The sequence below is a fragment of the Drosophila santomea genome, chromosome 2L (assembly GCF_016746245.2).
Source record: "Drosophila santomea strain STO CAGO 1482 chromosome 2L, Prin_Dsan_1.1, whole genome shotgun sequence".
NCBI lineage: Eukaryota > Metazoa > Arthropoda > Insecta > Diptera > Drosophilidae > Drosophila > Drosophila santomea.
In genome coordinates, this window is record NC_053016.2 from 5,396,300 (window position 1) to 5,412,982 (window position 16,683).

Here is a 16,683-nt window from a genome sequence, read left to right on the forward strand (position 1 = left end):
CCACGACAAGCGGTCATCCCACGTTGTTGATTGGAGTTTCATTACCAACTCAGCGCTGGAGGAAATGCGTCCTACAGATATAAATCAAACGACCTCAGACATTACATCAAGTGAGGTAGCTACACGCGGAAAAATTGCCATCAACTAAAGCAGTAAATAAACAAATGGTAAAGAAATCGAATCAATAATTTAATATAATAAAAGATTTAGATTTGTAACATAAAAACTTATACAAGTTATAATTATCCTTCAAAAAGAAATAATTGTCATCAACTAAATAAACAAGCAATAAACAAACAGTATCGAAATCGAATAAAATAAATGATTTAGATTTAGAATAAAATAAACAGTATCGAAATCGAATGAAATAAATGATTTAGATTTAGAATAAAATAAATTTATAAAAATTATTTTTATCCTTCAAAAGAAAGCTTTAAGAAAGACCTTTCAGAAATTAAACATAAATCAGAGAAACTTCCTCAAATTAAAAGTGTAAATACATTTTAAGAGGAGAGTTTTCAGAGACATTCTGGTTCTTGGTTCCATATTTTTTAATTTATGTGTAACTCTGCTTTCTTGCAGTGTATGTCTCGTCTCTCCCCTCGTAGCACACAGCATCTTTAGTGCATCTTGCTGTATTGTTTTCTTTTTGGCTTACGACAAATGCCACTGATATTGACATTTTCCGTTTTCAGTTTGGTTCGAAATCTCCAAATTGACATGAGAAACTTTTTTTTTGGGAGAAGGGCCTCCGTCTTTCTACCTCTTTCTTCGAATCTTTCTTCAAGTCTTTCTTTGCATTTTTGTATTCGCTTTGACATTTTGTAAACACTTCCGCGTGCTCTGATTGTTGTTGTGTTTTCCTATGTCGCTTTAGTTGCTATTATTGTAATTGATGGTTTCATTTCGAAGACTGTATTTTATACGTGCACATGTGTGAGTGTGGTTGCATTTAATGACGGTTATTTGTTGGTGATTGTGTTTGATGACAACCGCGTGAGCGGTTTTATGTCTAGCCAGGCCTTCGAATAAATCTTGCTGGATTAAAATATTCACACGACTTTTCATGAACGATTTTAGCTGGACAATTTTTCCTGGGTGCCCAATCTCAGTTCATATTTTAACATAATTGGGCAATCACTTAATTGCACAAATAAATAGAGATTTCTTGATAAACGTTATATAAGTAAGCATTTGTTAATGTTATTTATTCCAGTTATATCTTTGCCTTTGTATAAACTAATTGACTCGCTCCAAGAGCACCCTCTTATATTGGTTACAGTATAAGTATTAAAAATATTTGAAGGTTTTTTGTAACGCTTTCTTAAGTAGTTTTTTAAGCCAGCAGATACTTCTTTATTAAAGTCTTTGCTCACAAGCCCACCGCAACATATTTATTTTCCTTAACAGCTCTTATTATTCATTCATATTTATTTTCCTTAACAGCTCTTATTATTCATTCAGTTTAGTACCCATGAAGTTACTTACTGTTCATTCAGACACCCTTACACCCATCCATCCATCTTTCTTTCTATCTATCTATCTATCCATATACCTATCTATATATCTATCTTTCTATCTATCCATCTATCCATCCATCTCATCAACCTACGACAAGAGTAATTACATTAATCCGCGGCCACGCGCCGTTTCCTCGATTTCCGACATAATCATCGCCGACTTCTTCTTCGTTTTCTTGGCACCTCCGAGTCGCTCTCAATTTTATTTTAATTTTTTGCCCACCCTCCGCAGACTCATGAATATCAAATAACCAATCAACGTATAACAAAGTTTTTGAACACTAATCCAAAGGCGAATCAATCAATGGGTTGAGGACAAGGACGAACCCAAATCAATCAAACTTTTGTGTGCCCAACAATATTCGTTTACATACACATGAAAAATTCAAAACTTTTGCAAACTGAAGCCACGTGCGAATTTTTTGTGCCACAAAAGAGGTGACAAAAGTATTCATAACCCATCCGAAAGGGTGAGTATGTATTTTTCACCCCTATCTCGCATTTCCTGAGGCATCACGGGTGACTGAGAATTGATTATCCCAAATGCAAATTGCAGCTAAATTTAGTTCAGCGAAAGTCATTTGTCAAAGTGACAAGCCTGTTTTTCGTTTTGGTACACAGAGAACAAAACAAAACCCAGTGCAAATAAGATGAAAGCCAGCTAAAGCTCATTTTAAAATAATTTAAAATAATTATTAAAAATTATATACAAATTCAATATTTATAATAACAATAATTTATAAAAAGTGATCAAAATATATATAAATATAACACAATATTTTAAAATGCAATTAAAACTGTTATAATTCATTTTAAATTGTTTTAAAACATTAAAATTGTAATTAATTGTAAATTGTATTAAATCATTTAAGCTACCGTAAACTACCGGCATAAGGTGGTCTCATTTTTTACAGTGTTTTAAATGTTTATCTGACATCTTTTCAGGTCCATCTCCTGTAAAATTATTTGCTGGCACTTTGTCCTTTTTTTATCCGCATGATTAATTTCATCGTGATTTTTCCGGGAGTCCAGGGGATTAGAGACTGGACATTGGCTACTCCCTATTTGCAGAAATGTTTAAGTTGTTGTGTCAACAGGAGGCGTCGGAATCGGAGGTGACCAGGGAAGGTGGAGAAGGAGGAGGAGGCGACGCAATGTGCAGATAATTAATGATGGCGAGCAGCACACTCGCACACGGGAAACCCGAACTGCCACTGACCGAAAGGTATTAGCATGATAAATGAGCCACACCTCATCCCCAACTAACCCACTCACCGAAATCGGGAATTATATAATTGCCGACGCCTTTCGAGCGATTATTCAGTGCCTTGTCAGGTTGTTGCGTTGCCCAAGTATGATTAATGCCACGCTGGCAATTCTCTGACCCAATTCAACGTTCAACACCTCGGCATGTCCTTTACTGCATTACTGACATCGAGCAGATGTCCTGCTCGAGGGTGTGTGTGTTTTTCAACGGAGAAAATGCCTCCGTCTTCAGGGTCCTTTTTTTCACTCCTCTGGCGACTTTGCACACCTTAATGTGGTCGCATTTGTGCTGATGGCTGATGGCTTCTCTTGAGTGGATGATGCGCTTCCGAAGGACCTTTCAAGTCCTTCGCTAAGCGAATTTGCGGATGAGTCACTAGTAAGGAGGCCGCTGGGTGAAAGCGTGAGTCACGAAGGTGAGTGGTTGAAAATAAATAAATTTAATTTTATAATATTAAAGCTGTGTTCTTTGATTTATAAAGGTATATAAGTGGGATTTTATTTTTAGCTAATATAAAAATGGTTTCCGGTTTCCGTGCACTCACGCTATCATTTCTGAAGCCAACTAATCGAGCAAACCAGTGAGCTCTTCAGACATTCCGTAAACAGCTCACGTGTAAGAATGCCACCATCACTGATTGAATTACCGACAAGTTGGAATGTCCCACAGGAACTTTGGATCCACCTATTTGCCGCGCCCCACGGGGCGGTTCTCCAAAAGAAACCACCTCTTTTCTATCCCAACATCGATAACTTTTGAAACATGACCATTTTAAAAGTTGCCGACAGACAGAGGGACACATAGACACAAAGTCCCAGCAAATTGGCTGGCTCTCATGGGAAGTGGCTTGGGTGTCGAGTGGGTAACTCCTTGAATTCCGTACGCCAGCAAAGCCTTTTAGACCGCCTTTCAGTGGCATCCTTATTGATGGGGTCATTTGGGGGCGAACCAATCGCCCATCCACCTGTTGGTCCAACGATAACTGCGGTCGCAAAAAAAGGTTCAATTGGCGAAGGACCTTTTAGCCCCCATCTATTCGGTGCTTCAGGACTTGAGTAATGGCTCACGTACGCGCGTTGGCGTTTAACTTTTAATTGAATTTGATCAAATGCAGCTGATAAAATTAATTGAGCCCTGCGTTTCGTGGCCCATCAGTTTGCCTACTTGTGGAAATGCTTGTGTGGTTCAGTGATTAACTGAATAGATACTTATTGAATAGGACAAGAAAATTTTAGATAAAATATAATCGGTCAAATGATACTTTTAATTGGTTTTGTTTACAAGTGCATGTACCGCGAGTTTTATGCATCTCCTCCCTTTTTGCTTTTAATTTGGCCAGTTGTCAAGCGTGTGGCATTTGGCCGAAACTTTTTAATTGACTTTGAGCGTAAAATTCAGCGCCTGCCAGCTCCGAATGGCGACCAGAAACCGAAACTGAAACCGAAACTAAAACCATCTAACCGGGTAACTAGTTTGCATATGTTTTCCCCCACTTTCAACCCCACTAATTGATGTTGCCAATTTGCGATGCGTTCGCTTTGGCCCGCAAAACTTTTCGAGCGGCATTTCATTAGCGGTTTTGGCCGAAAACTGGCTAACGAGCATGTGAAGGAAAACTGCGTGCGGAACTGCACGGTGTGTGGGTAAAAGCCTTTCGAAGGCCTTAAATTTATGAAATATGAAAACCTTTCAGGCCTTTGTTTAAGCCATAATTGGCGTACGCTTTCTTGATAAATTACCCAAGAGCGAGCACTCAAAAGCATGGCAGCCGCAAAGTATGCCACGCAAATGGAAACCCGAAAGACTTCTGAGGAAAATGCCGAACGGAAGGGCAAAAGACAGGTAGCCACGGCTAAAAGGAAAACTCTCGAACAGGATGTGGGCAATTTGAGTATCTTCATAATTTCCGCTTCCGACCCAAGCCGAACATCCTGCTAACCTGCTTATTTATGGTTTAATAAGCCGCCGAGGAAAACAAATAAAAATCAAAATAAATACAAATAAGAGGGAATAATGCAAAGTAAAGGTAAAATAATACCTGGCAAGGGCGAGTGGCCTGCCTGCATTGACATCATTATAATAAATTTAATACGACACAGGATTGGATCTCTCGCTAATTTCACCAAACATCAAAGAGCCAGCATAACTTGTAATATATGCAAATGCCGGCCCAAAAATCCAGCCATCTAACCATCGCTGCTCAGATTATGTTGTATGAATATTATCCTTCATCCTTTCCGGGAGCCTCTGTTTGTGTAACTTAACGCGAATCGAGGCCGAAACACGTAAGGAAATTTGCATAGTCAGGGGGTGAGCGGGGTACTATGTATGTACATAGGTTCGCATGTTAATGATTTTCCATTTGCCAGCGACAAATGATTTCCCAGCCTTTGCATCAGTTGATTAATTATTGATTTCGAAATTTGATTAAGTGAACGTCGAAGGGGAAGACTAAAGGCACGGCTGACAAAATCAGTTCAACTGGAAAAAAGTTGATTAATATGAGCCTGATCGGATGTCGACGGCGAGGATGACATCCAATACTACTACTACAAAATGAAAATAATGGCCAGAAATGACAAAAATGAAAAAAGTGATTGAAACTATATTATGAAATAAAAACTTCGAGTACTTACATACTTGCAGTACACATATCTAGAAAGTTCTCTCTGCTTTAGTGTTTTATATGTTATTTTATAAAATAAGAACAGGAGTGTCATATCAAAATTGGCATGTCCGGAATGTGGTCAGCCTAGACAGCCTGAACCACCAAATGATAAGAGCCAATAAACGAAAGATGTGTGGGTCAACAAAAAGCCAAACTGAAAGTGAATACGACTCTCGCCGAACAAAAGGCAAATGAGTAAAAAATTGCGCGCAGGCGCATAAAATTTAATTAAATCGAGCAGAGAGCAACCCTCAAAAGCCGTTGAGATCGCAAAGGAAACCGGAATGACGTTGGATTCTGACACGAGTCCATCAATTTCATTGTACTCGTATTGTGCACTCCACACTACACAATCCACGCAATTAGACACAGTGAGGGCATTACCAGAAGCTGCACCCATCGGTGTTCTTTTTCTAAAATATCATTTCAAAATTCAAATTCCATGCAAAATGTGGGCAGACCGAGGGAAGGGAATTCGTTCGACCTGTCAGAATGACGGAGAGGGCTACCATGTAAGCCGATGAGGCCGAGATTCAATTGAATAGATAAAGTCTACCTGAATGCGAGCACTGAAACACATATCCGATGGAATCTGTAAGTTATTTGAAAATATCAATCAGACACTTGAGCCCAGCCATGCGTAAAAGAAAACCTCATTTGAATATTATACAAATCCAGCGTACAAGTCAATGCCCTGGCTTTGGGATTGTCCCGTCAAAGGTTCACATCGGGTCAGGACAACTCAATTGGAAAAAATCTTAAGATGTTGAAGTGCTTCCAGTTGATGGCGCAACCTGAGGAAACTTAAGAAGATGATTAGGGAAATAGGTCAGCAAATTGTTTGAGGGGTGAAGAAAATGCAAATGTCTGCCAAACACATCACTTTTTCCCTTCGCCACAAAATCAAATCAAATCAAGTGAAAGGAAAATGCATAAATAAACACAAAGAAAGTCTGCTACAGAAGCTCAATGGAAGCTGTCAGTTATTGGTTTCAATAATTGTTCGCCTGAGAAAAGATCGAAAACTAGTTTTTTAAAAGAAATTTTTGTGCCGCTTTTGCTATCTTGGCAAAACAAACAACCCTCGTATTGTCTCGATGAATATCAAACATGTTTGATTAGGATCGAGATCCTTGTGTTTAAACATGTTGGACTTCAAAAAATAATGGCTGCAACACGTTGCATCGGGGGTTGTTTTCAGAACTGCAAGATGTTGGACTTCAAACATTCGTTAAACACAAATATTTAATTGTAAATGCATTCTTTCTTAGTGACTAGAAAGTCAGTGAAAATAACATACATTATTTAAGAGCTTCTCTAAACAAACTTTTAATATATGAAATCGAATATTATTTATTATTAGCGCAAGCTATTTTCTATGCCAATAACGGAAGCAAATATAGAAATAATGATAGTCTTTATAATAGATATTATGAAACCTAGTTCGTTTTTTAAAAATCACCCCGAACCCCTTTTCTACCCTTCGACAGCCCACGATTTGTCCAATTGTCAGCTCATAAAATATAGATCAGACCGAGAGCCGAATCAATATTGGCAGCTAGTTTATGAGCCTGAGCAAAAATATGAGAGGCCCATTAAAAATAAATCAAAAGACTGGCAGCGATGGGCAGGATAGCACAACCCCTAAAACTGCGAAACGTTGCGGGACTAACCCATACCCTAAACCTTAACCCTAACCCTTTTGGTCAGGTAGGGGGGCAACGTCAGTCAGTCAAGTGTGCAAAAATGCATTAAAACAAGCACACGCGACTTTAAAAATATTTTTAAAAAAATATTTGCACTTCACTGGAGGGAGGAAGGGTTCGGGATGGGTTCAGTTCTTTTTTTGTGTACCTTTGGATTTTGTGATGTAGTGCGGCTTTTGTTTTTGTTTAAAACTCCTTTATTGCCTCATATCGATGTCAGTGTCTGGATACCGACTTTTTTTGTATGCACTTCCGGTCTTTTCACACAGCAAAGGTTCCAAACAATAGAGGTGAGGGCGGCTTGTTCCGAGACCTCAGCAGAAATCTCCATTGCAGCTGACCAAATACGCCAGATACAGCTTTCTGATTACCTCTAATTGACCGTCGATTAGGCCAAAGACTCTCGGTATCAAAACTAGAACTGGACCCATAAATTGTTTGGTTTAACTGCCTGTTGGGGGCGTTTTCTCTAGCATCGATTGCAATCGATTCTGTTTTTCATCGTGGGCGTTGTCTGAGCTACTTGTTCTACGCGTGTCTCAGGAACTATGGAACTTGCATTGGATCAGAGATGGATCCGTGAGATACGTGAGATCCAGTATGACAATCTTTAACAACACTTCTTGTGGAACTGAGTATAGAAGTATATAGAAAACCACATATTTGAACTCAGTTCTCAGTCTCCTCTTAGAAGTTAGTTACAATAATTCTTGCATCTCAATATAGTAAATTTTACTTCGGATTACTGTTAAATTCAAAAAGTTGCCACTCACGATTACATCTCCACGTAGTGAGATACTTTCAATGGCGACACTGGGGCGACTCTTAATGAACGATTGCCCGCAAAGTGGAAAGAGCAGGAAAGGGTTCGCATATAGAGAGCCAATCAATCAATCAGCGGAACTGTCTGCGGCTGAGTCTGGGTTTTCTCTAATTAACATGTGGCCATCAGCAGAGCTGGCAACTCTGCGAAAAGTTTCTACGGTTTCTGCAAGATATTTGCATATCTAAAAGTCGGCTTCAGCTGAACGCAACTTGATTTGCAGTTGGCGATTAGCGTCTGCGATTACATTTAAATGCTTGCCACCGGCTGCCGCATATCTGATCGTGATTGATTGATCGTCCATTAGAGATCGCCCCAACAGCTGGCTGAGATGGGCTGCGATTTATTTATTAGGCTGGCGTTGTTCAATTGGGTTATATGTTGAAAATGTAGGTTGTTAGGTGTAAGGCAGTGGATCAACTCAGACGACAATGAATGCTGTGTTGTGTGGGACTTCTTGGGACTCGGATGGATGAATTCATCGAGTGCAGTGAGAAATTCAGTTGTCTTGTGGCATCTCTACTCGTTTTGTTTAAAACAGAACAAGTGCAGCTTCAACACTGATTCATTGTTTAGTTCACTAACCAGTTATTAATGTAAAAGATAATGTTTCAACAAAAGGATGGCCAACCGTCGAGCTATTGATTTATTGCGTTACCCCTTTGACCCAAATGCTATCAGCATTGACTTTCTTTACTTCCGGTTGCTAACATCCTTAAGTATCTCACCATTAGCTCTCACTTTCAGTTGCCCTGAGGAACACGAAAAGGAACCACTCGCCGCGCTCTAATTGTGCGAATTCCCACAAAAAGTATTTTTCCCTTGAAGCTAAGCAACTGCGGAAATTTCCTTTTATTTTCCATCCACTTTCCTTCGGTTCGGTATAGTTTTCTTGGACAAAAGGATTTGGGCTCTTGGCTGAACGCATTTTTTCCCAGCTTCCCAGCAAAAGGGTTGCACACATTCTTCGTCGGACAATGAATGAAAGGGAAAATCTATTTTCCTTGGGCCGCCAAAGAAAAGCTAAGCAAACAAACAAACAAAAACACAACAAAAACTGGTGAAAACCGAAAAAGTAGAAAAGTTCCCCCTTCACGATTTAGTTGCAACTTTCCTCCTGCGGTGCAGCATTGTTCTATCCTGTATTTCTGCCTCGGACCTGGGACTTTGCCCTAGTTTTTTTCCAAGTGGAGCACTGTTAGAGGAGAGGGAACTGAAACAGCGTGAAATCAATTTGCGGCAGCTACTTAAGTGCAACAAGGAAGCATTCGACCCACTCCATTTTCATTCCACACACCACTCGGCGATCGGAAATCGTTTGGCATTAATCGAACACGATTTGCCTATTAGCAATCAACGGCAAAAAACCAAAAAAATTGGTCATAAAAAAACGGATATACCAAAAGCAATGCGACTGCGAAATACTCTTACACCACCTTTTTTAAAGGATTTCGATCCGTAAAAATGTTAATTGGACTCTTTCACATTATAGATCAATGGAAACAATAGCAATTGCTTAAAGTAAAATTGACTATTTATAATGATCACCTCATTCACCTATTAGAAAATCTTTCAATAATTACTATAATAAATTGTTACTAAGATATATGTTATTAAAAATTTAAATGAAAATACGTGGTATTCAAAAAAGTTAAAATTTTATACAGAGCATATTTTATATTATAATCTTTCCTACACATTTCCAAAACTAATATATCCTAACGTAGGGTGCATAAAAACAAACATAAAAAATGGGAGAAATGTGCGTGTTTGGTCCGTACACTTTAATTACCTCATCAGGGTTGACAGAAATTTGCATGCCACCCCCCGAAGTGCAGTCATCCCCTCACTCCGCCCCGCTCAATAGGATGCTCATTCCTCCCCGCCATAATTTTTGCATTTTGCACATTTTGGCATTTCGGAACACATTTCTTCGCCCAAGCCCATAAATTTTAATGGCAAAAAGTGCATTTCCCGATTTAATCAGCGGGGTTTGGCGGGTGCGCGGCTTGATGTTTGTCACTTTAACGAGTGGGCATGCATAATTTCGATTCCCAAATGGCATCAAGGACATTTGCCTCATAAATTTGCATTCGCCATCGATTCTTGTCCGCTTTTTAAATTGCAATTTGCATTTTGAGGGGCTGATCGATAATAAAAGATGGCTTGATACCAGTGGTGGATCAGAATGTGCCAAGGGGGATATTTGGTCTATACATTCGAGCACAACTTGGCAAATTTAGAAAAGTAGGGTGCCCGATCTAGTTATTACCATTGGCTTATTTTTTTAAAGCCACATAAATTGAGTTGTTTTCCGAAAAGTTTTTCGTAAATTATACCCACATCAAGTGCCCAACTATGTGGAATTTTGCACCGGACTGAAAAAGTTTTGTTCCCCTCAGCGCGACATTCGCTTATCGAGGAAACAATCAATACGCTTTTCACAGTTTTACGGGCCAAAAATTTCCACCCACCATTGTTCTTTATTGCACTAGAAATGCTTTTCAAAAAGAAAAGGGAGAGTTGCGGAAAAACCGCAACTAGTTGCGCTTGCTAGCTGGAAAAACTAAAAGCCAGACAAATGTAGCATTCAGAAAATCGATATTCGGTGGAGTTGGGTCAGCGAAAACGAGGTAGAAAATCTAGAGCGTTCCTTTTGGAAGAGAAGTGAAGCCAATGAATAACAATCGGGAAGTGGAAAGCCAGAGAAATTGGGGAAAACCCAAGGAGGAACTACCAGCTACAGCTACAGATACTTTGGCGACGCGTCATTTCGTCGCATGTTGGCGCCACTTTGTTTTATTTATGAATCCTGGGCAGACAGTCGGGCAGAGTCCCCCCTCATGTCCCCCTATGACCCAAAAGCCGTCAAGATTTTCCCCATTTTCCGACCCCACACACAACTGGTTCCTTCTATTTGCTCAACTGATTTGAGGCACTTGCAGATGCTGGCTCACATGGAAAAATATTAGCAACTTATGAAGTCCAAAAAAGGAGCCTTAAATAATTATGAAAGTATTGTGCTTTGAAATCAATTTGTTTGTATTATAAACTAAAATTGTAATACTACACAAATTCCGATTAATTTCGACATTAAGTGTGTAGTTTTTCCCAGTGTTCAAACTGGACTTTTATGGCTGCTTTTAGTTGTATTTTTGCATTTTTATTTGATATTCTCCATTCCCGTTTTCTGCGGATTTGGGTCACCCTGCCTCCACCCACGCACTCCATTCCTCGAAGACATTCACAGTTATGTGCTCTGGTTTTTCCACGGGAAATTGAATTGTTTTCCTTTGACAGAACATTCAGTTCGTCTTTCCAACTTTGTCTTGTAAACAAGTTGTTTGAATGAGGAGTGAAAGCGGTGGAATTGGCGACTGGTTAGGTGACACAATTTTCTCGATGAAGTATTAATAGGACGAAACTTTTGCGATGAAGGGCCTGAATTTGTTTTATTTTATTAGTCACATTTGACTTTTATCAGGATAAGAAAACTTATTCCTCTGATCCACTTGGTATTCATTTGATTAAGCTACATGAGTACATACGAAATAAACTTCTTACTGCGGTTGGTTTGACCAAAAAAGGACAAGTTTAAGGATAAGCTAACTGATAGTATTAAAGTTTTCACTCGCAAATGTGACAAAGCTGTTAAACCTACAATACTCTCACGTTTTCAGTCTTTCAGATGCCTTACTTTAACCCCATTTTATCCCCCCTTCAAAAACGAGTTCAGCACGTGACAATGGCCAGGAAACTTGACTTCCTCCTCCAGTTTCAGCTATTTTATAAACGGGGTCAACTATTTGGCTCTGCCCTCGTTGACATCCCCTCTTCGTTTTCTATGAAAAAAAAAAAAAAAAAGCGGAACTCATGACGAAGTAGCCCCCACTCATTCAGGTGAGCTTCCATTTGGCAGGTGTCTCTCTGCTAATTGCCGTCATTTCGTGTGCAAATTGTGCGCAAGTAATTGATGCCCCCTTGGCCACTCGCCTTTCGTTGCCCCCTCCTCATGGTCAAGGCATTCGTGTTCACTGACTGCATTTTCAGTTTTTACTCGACTTTTGTATATTGATTTTCAATGAGTTTTGAATTAAACATGCTATGAGTGTAGACCTGACAGCTGGCGCATTTCTAAAGTTAGCAAGGTCACGGGTTTTCCGAAACCTAATCGATTCCTTCGATGGGAAATTTTAGCATTGAACTGTCTGTCTCTATTTAGAAGCAATCGTAGAAAACCGTAAACACAATTCAGACACAATTAAATTGAGAATGTGGTTTACTTAGTCTTCAAGGGAACAGCGTCACAAACGGTTTGATCTTCTTTAAGTTTTCCACCACGAAGTGTTTTCCATTAACTTCAGTTCCTGGTAATCGGTTACCTAAAACCCACTCATTTTCGTACCTCTATGACACTCCCTCGCAATCCACTTTCCTTCCACTCACAACTCAAATTCCTGCGCTTCCTGGCACGCTTCAACTGGTAGGAGGCCACATTTCCAAAGGATCTCATTCAAATGTTCGGCCAAAGTGTCAAGAGAAGTGTTTGAAAACACGCTCTTGTTCCTCTGTGCCGACAACTCAATTAAGGTTAAGATAGAGTCACAAATGGATTATCTTTCCTGGCGATCCATCGGATGCAACATTTGGAAATCTCTAGAGGGCAGGTAGACGAAAAGATCGGCAAAGGCAAGGAGGGGTGAAAAGTGTGCCCCAAAGACACCGCACTTAGTTACGCAACATTTGCGACGATCCCGAGATAAGGATATCAAAAAGGTCCTTAAAAAACACGTAGGCGTTGGGCAGGCGTTTGACAATTTTTTATTATTTGTAAATTTAAATGCGTTTCCTTTGAACACAGCTGTTGCTTTAGATAGACAGATAGAACCCCGAACCGTCGACAGTTTGTTAATTGTTTCAACCCAAACCGAGTGCATTTCCTTAATTTGTCCGTGTTTAAATTAAGTTGTTGCCACATTTGTCTGGCGTTGTCCTTTATTTGGCGTTGAAAGTGCCTCATGTGGCAGCTCATTAATCCTGCGGCCGCTTCCTCTTCCACTGCCACTTGTGGCACGTGTGTGAGCGGGGGTGTGCGGGGGTGTCCTTGTACACGAGCTCTTGTGTCTTCCATCTTCTTAATTAGTTGCGCACTTGTAAACAAATCGTTTAGCTAAGCAATTTGCTAACTGCATGGATACTCCTCTAATTTTCGTCTCTAACCATCCTAACCATCCATCGCCACTCCCAAATTATATGGCGAAAAAGTTTTGTTTTCTCTTTATTGGTTTATCGCAAAGTTTGCATAATCAACAGACTTAGCCATCAGTTGGCTGTACACCTCAGACCTTAGAGCCAATAGATAAATATAAAATTAATAATATTGTTAATATAGTTAATTGTTAATAGCATTGTAACTTTTTCGATATTCTCTTCGGTAGTATTTTTGTATTTTTTAAAGGTTTTAGATTCGTAGAAAATGATTTGATGAAGCACCGCGTTTCTATTCCGAAATCCAACCTGTCTCAATACAATTCCAAAGGGGGAAAGTCAGAAGTTTGCTGAGCAAAGTTTTCATAGCCACTGGCAATTCTCAGCGCAGAGAACCGAAGAAAACAGCTCCTGGCTTCACTTCCGGTGTCCTTTTTTATCCAGCCGTATTCCTTGTAACCAAAAAGGAAAGCGCAAAAATTAAATTTAAGCTGATGGTGGATTTACCAAGATTCTGGAAGGGAAAACTCTGGCAGGGATTAAGAGCCGGGAAACGAGAACTGAAAATCCAACTGACAGATATGTCCCGTCTAATTTGTCGCGTGTCCAGCGAAATCCAGCGGAATTTTCACATATATATACTCGCAATTTGCTATTTTTTCTTTCCAGAACGACAGAGTTAACAATTTTTTTAATTAAAACTTTTTGGCTTGGCTTAGAATGATGACGCTGCTTGGCAACTTGGTCCGCGACCTTTTCCCTGGCTGAATCGTCGAATAATTTTATTGCCCAAATATTGGTCATAATTAAGGCGATAAAAAACGACAGTGATAATAATTTGCCTGCCTATCCAAACCTTCAACACAGTACATTCCCTTTTTTTCTCAGTACAATTAGATGTTTCTATCTCGTTCTGCCGTCTTTTAATTTGCATTTTAATTTATGGGCGCCTATAACTTTTATCGACGTCGTTGTCTTTGCCTTTTTCGCTAAGGCCAAAAGGTCAAACAGCTGTGTTGGTCAGACTCTTCGGACGTCATTCCCTTGGCTGTCGTCGAAGGCCAATTAGCAGTTATATCGAGTGGAGGATAAGGCAAAAGGTTAAGCCCATCTGACCGGGCACACATGGTTCCGAAAGAAAACCTAGAAAATTTTCAATCGGTGGAAAGGGGAAATCTGTACGCTTATTCTGATTGCGTTATCTTCACATCTTTTAGATAAGTATATGAACCCTGAATTTCATCTTCAGTTGGCTGCCCTTTCTAGTTTTAAAATTAAAAATGTAAGTCAGAAAATAAAATAGTTTAATTTAATATAGTACAATTCTGCTGGCGTTTGATTACCACTGTGGTTCAACGATGTGACCCTGGAAGTAAATGGCATCGCGGTCATGAATTGCGTAGGAAAAGGGATGATCAGCTACAAACTCCATTGGTGGCGGTTTCAAGTTGTCAACCGATTTCTTTCGACGAATTAGCACTCCTGAAAGATATGCAAATTACTAAAGGAAGCTTATCTGCGGCTATTAACAAAGTACCTGTTGCCGCAGAAGCCTTTGTTCCTCTTTCATCGACCTTCAGAAAGGCTTTTTGCACTATTTTATCGATCCTAGCACCAGAGTCTAGCACTAGCCCATTCAAGTCAGCTGAGGACTTAAATACGTCTCGAATGCCTAACTGAGAGAAGTGATAAAAGAAAGGTATCATTTATATTTACGAATATACAAACTTTTTCGATAATCCCCCTTAGTTGTGCGCTAGATTCGATTTTGAACTTGGGCAGCTTAACATTTACCGCATTTTTTTGCAGACGATAGTTTAGAAGCCCAGTTTTCTCTTCCACTTTTCGAAGACCTCCAATTCGGTTGGGCAGAAATATGCGCATTGAAAGAGTTGAGTTCAAGTAGGGCAGCTCGATAACCTTTGCATCCAAGTCTTCCAGGTATGCGCAGAATAGGGAGGCTGACAAGGTCATCATCTCCACCTGTATGATTTTGTCTTTCGATACATGGAAGTCGGCCAGATGAGTTTGATCGGCCGCAAAGTCATGCTGCCACTGGCCCTTGAAGTAAATCGCATTCACCAGAAAGGCACTGATATCTGGATCCAAGTCGTTAGGTGAAAGCATGTGCCGGATGACGCCTCGCGTTCGTTTTGAGATCCAGCTATTGACCATCAAAGACGCTCTGACAGGATCGTCTAAGTAGATCAACTTGGCCTTGGCCTTAAAGGCCTTTTGTACCACCTGATTAAACTCAGGTACAAGGCGATATTTGTGGTTGACATATATCCGGTTTACGATTTGCAGGATATGTACCTTTGGGCGGCTTCTAAGGCCGGCAAAAAACTGACTATAGCTTTCTACCACATGACTTTTGTTCTCTGGTAATTTGAAAACGTTTCTAAATTCTTGGGCCGTTTTTCCGCCTGCTGCCATGTAAACAAGGCCCATCATTAACTCAATGGATACCGGCGAGTAAATGAGGTTCCTTTTTGCATTCTCCGCTGCCAAAGTTCGATAAAAATCCTGGCAAGACAGGCTAGCCACTGAGGAGGCCAGCAAAAGGAGATCTGAGGATTACAATACTGAATTGTTGCGGAATAATGTAGGACTTCTTTGACCGCTTACACAAGTATTTCATTCTGAACGAGGCTACAGACTGAACGGATATTAGCAGAGCGTAAGAGCACAGACTTCATGCTAATTTAATTAAAAACAGCGATTTTTCATGGCCATTAGCATATAAGTTCATTTAAATGAATAAGAAACTGAACACGAGAGTATTTTTTCAGTCATCTTAGATATTCAGTTTCTGACTTAGTATTAATCTTAGATTAATGTGAGCTACTCTTCATTTTTTGATCTAAGATGATCATCAGCATATAAAGTGTGCAACTGTAGTATATTTTTTTAAATCTAACCCACTTTTAACAGCTTCACATGAGCCCCAATACAAACTTCCGAACCCTCACAAACCCGATTCCTCTGTTTCTTCTAATGAACACATGTCAATTAAAGCCGCGGTCTCGTGTCTCATGTCCGTGGAATGAAATATGTTCGCTAGTCTCAGTCTTCAACTCAGTGTGAGACTCCTTCTCCAACTTGAACGTCAGACACAGCTCAAATATGCACTGATAAAATAAGAGATAAATTAACAAGATTTTAGTTTTTAATATTAATCATAAAGGAAGTTGGATTGCAGGCATACTAAAAATATTTCGCGCTTTTCAGAACTTTGATAACACGAGTTTGAATAAATTTCGTAGGCCTTTGAAGGATAGAGAAAAGAAGTTCTTTTTTACAAAAATTGGTGTTATGTTGAAATGGAATGGATTTCCTTCCGTGTAGACCCAAGTTTGCGTGCTTCGCGGCTGCCTGTGTTACGTTTCTCTCAGTTACGCACATTTTCGCGTATTGGGGGAGTCGAAGGGGGTGCTGAATATGTTTGTGGCGAATGGGGGGCCGATAAAGAGGGGCATACAAGCGACAGC

At 39.8% G+C, this 16,683-nt stretch overlaps 1 protein-coding gene across 1 annotated transcript; it reads right to left on the reverse strand.

Annotated features, from left to right (window-relative positions):
• Positions 1 to 14,475: 14,475 nt before the first annotated feature.
• LOC120449875 (serine protease inhibitor 42Dd) lies at positions 14,476 to 15,844 on the reverse strand. The gene is made up of 4 exons (XM_039632543.1): positions 15,821 to 15,844; positions 14,921 to 15,762; positions 14,730 to 14,868; positions 14,476 to 14,674 (listed from the first exon to the last, which is right to left on the reverse strand). The coding sequence occupies exons 1-4, from the start codon at positions 15,831 to 15,833 to the stop codon at positions 14,532 to 14,534; spliced, it is 1,137 nt and encodes a 378-aa protein (XP_039488477.1). The 5' UTR covers positions 15,834 to 15,844; the 3' UTR covers positions 14,476 to 14,531.
• Positions 15,845 to 16,683: the final 839 nt, after the last annotated feature.